The following is a 9163-nucleotide window of genomic DNA, read 5'->3' as shown; positions in this document are numbered from 1 at the left end:
GGGTTACTTAGTAATGAATTCTGGAGTCTCCCTCCCTGACCTGAAGTAGTGGAAATTAATTTGGTGCAAAGGATGTACAATAAAGGATCTGCTAGGCTCAATACTTAAGCAACTGAATAATTTATAGCTACAAACTAATGAGCTTGCTGCCTACACCACTCAGGAAATTGGTGGTTAGCCAAGTTATTTACCTACAGGTTTTACCAGACTGAAAGGACTTCGTGCTCATAATGATCTTGCCTTTTTGGTAACAAATACTCATTTCAAAGAGTAGTGCAGCTAGCCCTCACCCCTTGAGTGGCACCTTTAAATGCTCCTTTTATCTTGAGTGTGTAGAGAAAACCCCACTCCTTCCAGGCCCCGCAGAGAGAAGTGTGAGGGGATACCTGGAAATACTGCCCATAGCTTTCAAGCATACTCAGCAATTTTTGGAGCCCTCAGTGTGTGTTACTTTGAAAGAGCCTGATTTCAGAGTGTGTCCACTTTTTGCTGCTAACTCCAAGCCTTCCTGGGTGTCCTGAATTTGGCCATCAGGATCTCCAGTTGCTCTCAAAAATGTGGAGTCTTTTGTCCAGTGACAAACGAAGCATTGATTCCCTGGAGGTTCTCCACTGGTGGCAGTGTGGTCAGTGCCGGGTCATGTGCCACATGGCTCTGTGTGTAATGATTGGAACCATTCAGCTGGGGCTTGGTGGTTTTAAGCATCTCCATAGGGCTGGTGCAATGCCTATAGCTGCCTTGCTTGGAAATCTTTTGTCACTGCATTAAAATAGCAGAAGTTATTACTAGTATAAAATGACTCGTCTACTAACCTCATCAAACTGCATTAAAATCTTCTTGTTTTTTGCCCTAAACAGAAGATTTCAATCTTCAACTCTTTTTTCTTGCCATCTTTTTGTAAATGATTGTTTTACTTTGCACAGTCCTTAAACAAAGAATAATAAACAGAATTTTATTTCTCATTTACTGTGATAGAACAACTTTTTCTCCATGCTGTTTCTTTTATTACCTGAATCCTTCTGCTTTTTAACCTGTGTGCTGTTAGAATTTGTGCTGGCAACACAGAGAAGTTAAATAGTATTTGTGTAATATTCCTTTTATGATGTTGTTTGCCTTTTTTAGCTAGGAGAACGTTTGCTATGTAATTTATAGTTCTCCACACTCAGATCAAATGTAAGTGAAAAAACATTTCCCAGTGTCTTGTACAGTCAGTAAATCATCTTGTTTTGTAAGATGTTTAGCTATTAGAATTCTCTTCTCTGCAATGCTTGATTTCAGGCACACTCTTGTGCAATAGCCTTGATTTTTGTAGTGATCTTGCTGCATCTGGAATTTGGGAAATGTAAGAGTCATGGAAAAGGCTTCTAATGAAATCTTTCTGTAGACAGGAAGTGAGTGACTCTGGTGCAGTGACCATCCTGGAGCTGCTTTTAACTGGCCTCTTCCTCCGGACCACAAAATCAGTTTGTGTAGTTCTAGTCACATCCCTTGTTGCCAGAGCAGTGAATGCAGTTCTAGTTAGATCATGTTTAAATTGATTTGAGGAGACTGTGGGAACTGTTTGTGTCTGTATGCACATCTACACACAGTCTTGCTCACTCTTTGCTAACAAGCAGGCTGCCAAATGGGACAAAAGTGGAATTAGCAAAAGGTACTTTAAGAAAATTTTGAAGTGTTAGAAGAGAGAATAGTAAGATTATGGACATTTGGCTTTTCTGCAAAATAAGCTGTGTGTTACAGAAGTTTCCTTTATTGAAATTACTCTGTTCCAAATTGTTGCAGTAGAGACAGTGACAGTCTCAGGTTTTTGTACAGGCAGGTACCACTCACTGCCTCTTACTTTGCTCTTCTCTAAGTATTTTTTGTTTTGTTTCTGTCTGAAGCACAGAAACTAGGGGGCTAAATGGCATTATTTTTCACTTCTGTGATCTTTAAGTACATGTTTGTGCAAGGGGATGTGAATTTCTCTGCCTGGTGATGACTGTTTTTCCATTAAAACATTGTTGATGGAGTAAAGTGACCTTGAGCTTCTGGGAATTTCACTTTGGGGAGGATGCGAATGGTTGGTAACAAAGGCTACAAAAACATTGCAAGAAACGAAATCTGTGAGGAAATAGAATAATAAAGTAAACCACTTTTCTGCCTCTTTTTTGAAGAGAGTATTGAAAAATAAGTATCTTGAAAGAAAAGAGAAGGGAGGAACTATGTGTGAGTGGTGGAGAAGCTGCCTGGTTGGAAAGGAACATAAACTGTCGTACCCCATTGTCTCTGCTTCCCTTTTGATCCAATGTTTCTCTAACTGATGTTTTCCTTCCTACAGAAACTTTTCGTTATTATCACATTCAGCAAACATATAGTGGAGCAGATGGTGTCCCTCATTGGGTGAGTAATTCTTTAACACTCTAAAACCTTCACTCACTCAGTGGAAAAATACTGGAGGAGGCAAATTAGTTGTGCTGAAAATTGGGCTTTGCTTCGAAGTGCAATTTTTTGGTCAACACATCATTTAGGTCTTCTTTGCACCTTCATTCCTCATCTCAAAGGCTTCAAGTGTTTCAAGAAATTTAATAGCTGCAAAGGTCAGGTGGCCTGAGTGTTTAGTGTGAGGGTGAACTGCCACCCAGAAATGGGATGTAGCTCTTCCAGTTGTAGATCACTACACTTAGAGCTGCAAATAGGCTGCTTTTTTGTGGACTTTCTTCAATGTTGCAGTGTGATCCTAGGACAAAGAACTGGTGTGATTTATGCAGTATCCCAAGATGACAATAAACATCTTCCATAACTACCTTATGCATTTAAAATATTAAAACTCTAATAAAGTGTCAGAATGAAAAATTAGCTTCATAGTGTTACATCCCCATTTTATTAAATTGGGTTTTTCATAGGAGAAATTACAGTTTTCATGGATAAACTGCTCCTATTTTGAGAAAGTTTGTCTTTTGTATTTTTTTGAGGCTGAGATCTTTAGTAATCGATTGCTGTTTTATTTTTTAAGTTAAAATACCAGTTTAAAACAGCAAAAACTCAGCTAACAACAGCTGGGGAGTGAGGAGGACACAACTGAACCAGCATACTTAGATGTTCCCTCAGTGGGTTTCGATGGCAATTGGACACTGATGATGAAGTGATAGATTTTTGCCTCATATCTACCTGTTCAGTCATGAAATTCTGTGTAATTTTCAGATCGATTGTGGCTTTTAACATTTCCTGCCTGGAAATCCAGCAAAAACATCACAAGCATGCCTCTCTAACAAAGCAGAAATTTCATAAACTGCTTGAACTCAAACCAAGTGTGCAACTTAATTAATTGAAATGTAGGAAACTAGATCAAGTCATATGGATTTTGTAAAAAAAAATCATGCTTGGTTGTTTAAAGGAACAATTGTGTTCTGGAGGGGAAAGCTGCTGCCTGTTTTCAGTTCATGGTCAGATTAATGTCAGGGATTCAGGTTTGAAGTTCTAAATGTGAGTCTTTAACATTTAAATAGAAAACCTTTAATGTTCTGGGGTTTTCTTCTTCTTTTGTTTTTCTTTAAACTTAGGTACTTGATATGGATCCATAAAATAAATTCTGAAGTGTTTCTACTTTTCCAAGGTCTTTCACTTCTATGTGGCAAATTAATTGACACTTTGCAGTCCAAACTGTTATAACTATTATCACATAAAATCCAAAAAAGCCACGTTCCTCAGGAGCAGTTTCAGGGGAGGAATGTCTGGAAAATAATTCCTTTTAAAATATGTAAACTTGAAGGAGTAAGGCTACATAAAGAAAAAGGACTGTCAGAAGAAACATTCTAGGGTATTGCACTAATTAAACAAATCCTGACATTATTGCTTCCTGATCCTTCTTATTGGGTGCCTGGTTTGTAACAAACTTCAATGTTAATTTGTTGCTTTGAACATTATTTTTAAAAAAGAGAGAGGAAAGTGCCTCCTTTTCACCATCGTTCATCAGCTTTTCTTAACATCAATGACACTAAATGATTTACTGCCAACTTTTGATCTGCACTGCTACTAGGTCAAGTCTGTTCTCAAAGGTTTCCTGCCAATCTTGGAGCCAAAACTAGTAGTTTTTTCCTACTTCATCTGTCTTGGAGATAATTTTGCATCGAGTTACTTCGAATGCATTCACAGGACCTCTGCTGGATTCAGGTTTTATTGGATGGTTGATGTCAGAGTTAAAAAATGCCCTCGGGAGACAGTAAGATTTTTGGAATGTCCCGGTATCCTTGACTTTTCTCAAGCTGTCTGCTAGCATTACCTCATCAATTTCTTTTAGAGTGGAGCATAAAACATGTTAAACAATAGCTTGCATTAAATACCTTCTTATTAAATTAAAACATAGTTCTGTTTAATGGTCAGTAACTTTATTTTAATCAAACTCTATCCGACACAATGACTTAAGACCTTTTTTGCCTGGGTTATTGCTCTTACACAATAGGAAATGTCTTAAGCACAATACTTTAGAGTAATGAGCATATTAATACACAGGCTAACTCCAATCTAGACAGAAGATTAAGTTATGAGATAAAGTCTGAGAAGATTTGATTTTAGAAGCCAGAGAAAATTTCTTGATAACGACATGAGTCTTAGTCAAGAAGCAAAAATGATTCACCTGCAGCCCTTGCCCATAGCTCAGAAGTTGTTTACTGCTGTTCCTGGATGATGCTGGCATCACACACTAAGCCTGCCCTCACCAGGCTCATGTAATATAATTTAGGGTAATTTGATTTTACAATTTTGTCTAGGTCTCCATAACCAAAGGCTCATAAAATACTTAATCTTTTAATTCAATACAGAAAGATAAGGAAAAGAAAATGTGGCAGGAAATTAAGATACTGTTTATAAAATAATTTTGAAGACCTTGATGGTAGCTAGTGTGGAAAAAAAAAAAAGGTAAGGAGGATGGATGGTGGCTGCAGTAAAGGGCAGCTGTGCTGCACAGGCCATGGTGGGAGGGACATGGATGGATTTGAGAACCTGAAGGTAGCATGAGTCTAGAAATCACAGCTGAAGAGGATTACAAAGATACCGGCTGGTAATTATCAACCTGTTCTACCAGTTAATAGCTTAAAGTTGTATTGTTGCTGTCTAAAATGCTGGAAGAGGATAATATATTCTCTCAGGTTGTATTACATCCATAAGCTTTTGTGAAGAAAGATGGTGTGGAAGAGTTTTGTCTTGTATTCTGCCACTTGAAGAGGAGTTTAACTCACTGGCCATCCGTATAAAAACACGTGGATGCTGATTTTAGGCCAGCTGTATCCCACTTGAAGTATTTAATTATCATGTATGTTGTGGGTTTTCTTTTGGCTCTTAAATGTTTCCTTTTTTTTTTTTTACCTGCAGCTGCAGGATTGTTTATGAAGTCACACTAAGCCTATTGCTTTTATGCATGATCATGTTTTCTTTGAAGTGGCAGTTTCAAATGTGGATTAAGAATTCCCAGAAAACTACTAAAGAAATAGTTCTCAAAGCACATGCCATCCACAAAACTGCCATCAATTCTGAGTGAATGTTCAGAAAGGAAAGGAAAAAAATCTATTTTTTATTTTTTAATACAGTATGTTCTTCTCATCTTTCATGAAAATGAGCTAATAAATTTAGAACTTTAGTAGACATGTAAAAACAGTTCATAAACATGTTAAGGCTTAGAGCACCTTCCAGTGCCTGAAGGGGCTCCAGGAAAGCTGGGGAGGGGCTGTTTACAAGGACTTGTGGTGAGAGGACAGGGGGAAATGGATTAAAATTGGAAGAGGGGAGATTAAGGTTGGACATAAGGAATAAATTAATTAGTGTGAGGGTGGTGAGACCCTGGCCCAGGTTGCCCAGGGAAGCTGTGGCTGCCCCATCCCTGGAAGTGCTGAAGGGCAGGTTGGATGGGGCTTGGAGCAACTTGGGCTGGTGGGAGGTGTCCCTGCCTGTGCAAGGGGGTTGGATCTAGATGATCTCTAAGGTCCTTTCCAACCCAAACCATTCCATGATTCTATGTAGCATTAAGTCTAAGGCTCTTGGCCCTCACCTCAGAAGCATCTGAACTTCAGTGGCAAGAGCCACAGCTGCATTTTGCTAAGGGGATGGTAACCCTGGTGTGTCAGCCCAGCACTTCTCAGTGGTTGTGCCTCCCCTTTGAGTAACTGTCACAGCCTCTGGAATTAAGACCTTGCTGATTTTAAGAGAAGTAGGGGCTAATCTATTCAGTTAATGAAGTGAGTCAGTAGACTCATTTGAAGTTTAAATAGAAGCCAGTGAAAGGCATGTGAAAAAAAATTGCATATTTGCACAGATTTCTAGAAGTTCATTAATTGGTGCCTTGTTCTATGGGTAAGACGTGTTAGCAGTGCAAAGTGTGATTCACCAAACTCTGAAAATCTACCCCAAAATATCAGTGCTTCTGAAGGGTTTCTTAGCCTGGTGGTTTCTGTGGAACACATTTTCCTGCTCACCAGCTGTGCAGGCCAGTTTGAATGATTGCAGGTTTTTTGGTAACAGGTACTTGAACCATTGCCTTGACAAACCAGTTTGCTGCTATTTACTGTGCTGTAATTCTTTGCTCCACAACTTAATCTCAGTTAATTCTTGTAAGGAGCGTGATGTTCCTTTCACAAAAAAAGGTACAAATGAAATCATGATGACTGATGTAACTGGAAAGTTTGCTTAAAGATTGTATTTAAAAAAAAATACTTTACAATATAGGTTTAGACTATTTCTTTAGGGTATAATTCAAGAAGCCACAGTGATAGAAAGGGCTGTACAAGAAATCAGTTGTCCTGGGGTGGGAAGAGCCCTTTTTTTGATGCACATTGTGCCATGTGATTGCCTGTTTTTTCGGGGGGGGGGCTTCAGCAGGGTTTGACCCCATAGTGTGGCCTCTGCCTCTCATCTCCCCTGCTTCATGTCACTCTGCTCTGGGCAGACAAGGCCTTCTGACTTGGTGGACCTTTGTATGCCAAAAAGCCCATCTCTTGTTGAACTGGTGCCTTCATTAAAGGATATTTTAAAAAATAGGCTCCAATCAATATTTAAAATAACACCTATTGTAAAAGAATTCAACCAAAAATGACCTGAAGTGGCTGAGAACATGGATAAGTGAGCAGTGACTTCAAAATCTCCTGAGAGAAATGCTTCTGGAAGGTTCTACCAATACACCTGACATTTCTTGGTACAATAAATCACTGGATCTCCTCCCCCAGGTGTATCAGAAACCTGTGGGACTCTGCCCTCGTAATACACCCTGTGCACAATAGATCAGCTCTGCACAAAAAAGGCTTTAGTGCCTTGAAAGGGACACAGATATGGATGAAACTTGAGTAGCTTTGGTGTTGAAAACCTTCCAGTGGATCACAACAGAACTGTAAAAGTTTATTTGCAAAAGGCTTGTAGGATTTAACTCCAAACAAGCAAAAAAAATTTTCCCCTAAAGTGGGTACAAAAACACATCTTTGTAAGGGAACTTCTGTTTGTATTTTAAAGAGCAACATTGAGCAGAGTTAAGAACCAGCAGTTCAGAGATGTTGCAATTCCTATTTTTGAAAGCATTGATTGTAATGCAACAGAGTGTCCCAAGGAAAATGTTCTGCAGCCAGGTTGGGTAACGTGGGCATGGAAGTGTCGCTCCAGGTACCGATGGTGTCAGGCATGTAACAGTTTTAGCTTAGTAATGAGGGAGTTTTTTTTCTTCACCTGGTAAAGCAAGTGAAACTGCCAAGTAGCCTTTTAATCACAGAATCGTTTAGGTTGGAAAAGACCTTTGAGATCGTAATTTTAACCCCCAAAACGTTCCCGTTGATCGTGACCATGAACCAGACTTGTTTTCTGCAGCTGTAGAGCTCTGAGGGCAGCTCAGATCTGAGCTCCACCGAATGCTCTGAGGCTGAAGTGGCAGTGACAGAAGCTGAAGGCTGAGGTTCCTCCCTCGGTGACTGGGGAGCCCAGGTTTTGCTGCGAGGGCTCTGAGCCAGGGTCCAGGTTTGCTGCAGCATCATCCATCAGGGCTGAGTCAGGTCCACTGAGTCACTGCAGGGTCCTGGCATTGGCCAAGCCTCAGGGAAGTGGATGGTTTAAATACTGTGAGAATCTTTATCAGCACAGGAAATGACAGCTCATTAAAATACTAACCGTTAAGCCTGTTTAGATCACTGTCTGGAAAAAAATTAACCATTGAAGGTACAGATAACTTGCAGGAAGAAAGGTGCCCTGTTTTGACAGTGAACACGGAACTCAAATCAATCAGCTTTGCTAATTGGCCAGTGGCATAGAAATATTTCCACTGGAATCTATTTTTCAGTAGTTTATCAAATGTCTGACTTTCTAAGAAGTTGATACCGTGCTGGAATAAAATTTGCCATTTCTCTTGAGGGAGGGATGGCAAAAATACCCAAATGTGGTGCCACTTACTAATGGCTTTTGGGCTGCAGGGTGGATTTCTGTGTTCTTACAGGGGAAAAGGAGAAGCTCGGTGTGGGAGGAATGGGGGTTGGGTGTGATAATTTAATGTTGTTTTCCATAATGGTTTGGAAGGTGAAAGCCTTTGTCTTAGCCCTCTGGCCTAGCTGTCAATAGCTACTCTGTTTTAAATAAATGATTTTTAGAAGAGTTGGAGGTACTGGGAAGGAAGACTCCATGCCAGCACACAGGCCCCTTCAGTTGTCAAATTCTTCTGTGCTACTTAACTCCCTTTTTTTGCAGCAGGAGATAATCTCTGGCCTTGGGCCATGCTTGCTCCAGGACCAGGCTGAGGTGCTGGATGTCTGCAGGGTTTGTGCTGACACACAGGGGTGTTTTCCTCTTTCTGGTCTTTCAAAATGTCTTTCGCTGTTGTCTTCACTTTGAATGGTGGTGCTGGCATTTCCTAAAAGGATGTTTTTTTGGTAGCTGGACTTGCCCAAATAGCTGAATCTGAGCAAAATGTTCATGACGTTGTTTGTCCCCAGCCCCTGAGAGGGTCGGGGTGAGGACAGGGTGTGCGTGCCAGGGAGTCTGACAAAATCAATCCCCGTGTTAACAGTTAAACGGTTTTTCCAAATTAGCAGCTGTGAATATTAGAGACATCATCCATAGAACAGGGTTGTGACTCAATATTGCATCACCTTTCCAAGCAGGGCTTCGGTGTGTCTCAGCCTGGTGGCTTGTTTGCTCCGTCTATTCCATGACTGGGGCTCTC

General features: G+C 40.2%; 1 protein-coding gene across 1 annotated transcript in view; it reads left to right on the top strand.

The window, feature by feature from the left end:
• Positions 1-9163, top strand: part of VMP1 (vacuole membrane protein 1) — a 59607-nt gene that overhangs the window by 43543 nt on the left and 6901 nt on the right. The window contains exon 9 of the mRNA XM_010009062.1: positions 2321-2382. Coding sequence (XP_010007364.1) covers positions 2321-2382 — 62 coding nt within the window. The remainder of the gene's footprint in view (positions 1-2320; positions 2383-9163) is intronic.

The sequence above is a fragment of the Chaetura pelagica genome, unplaced genomic scaffold (genome assembly GCF_000747805.2).
Source record: "Chaetura pelagica isolate M959 unplaced genomic scaffold, ChaPel_1.0 scaffold72, whole genome shotgun sequence".
NCBI lineage: Eukaryota > Metazoa > Chordata > Aves > Apodiformes > Apodidae > Chaetura > Chaetura pelagica.
This window is presented reverse-complemented; position numbering and strand designations above follow the sequence as displayed.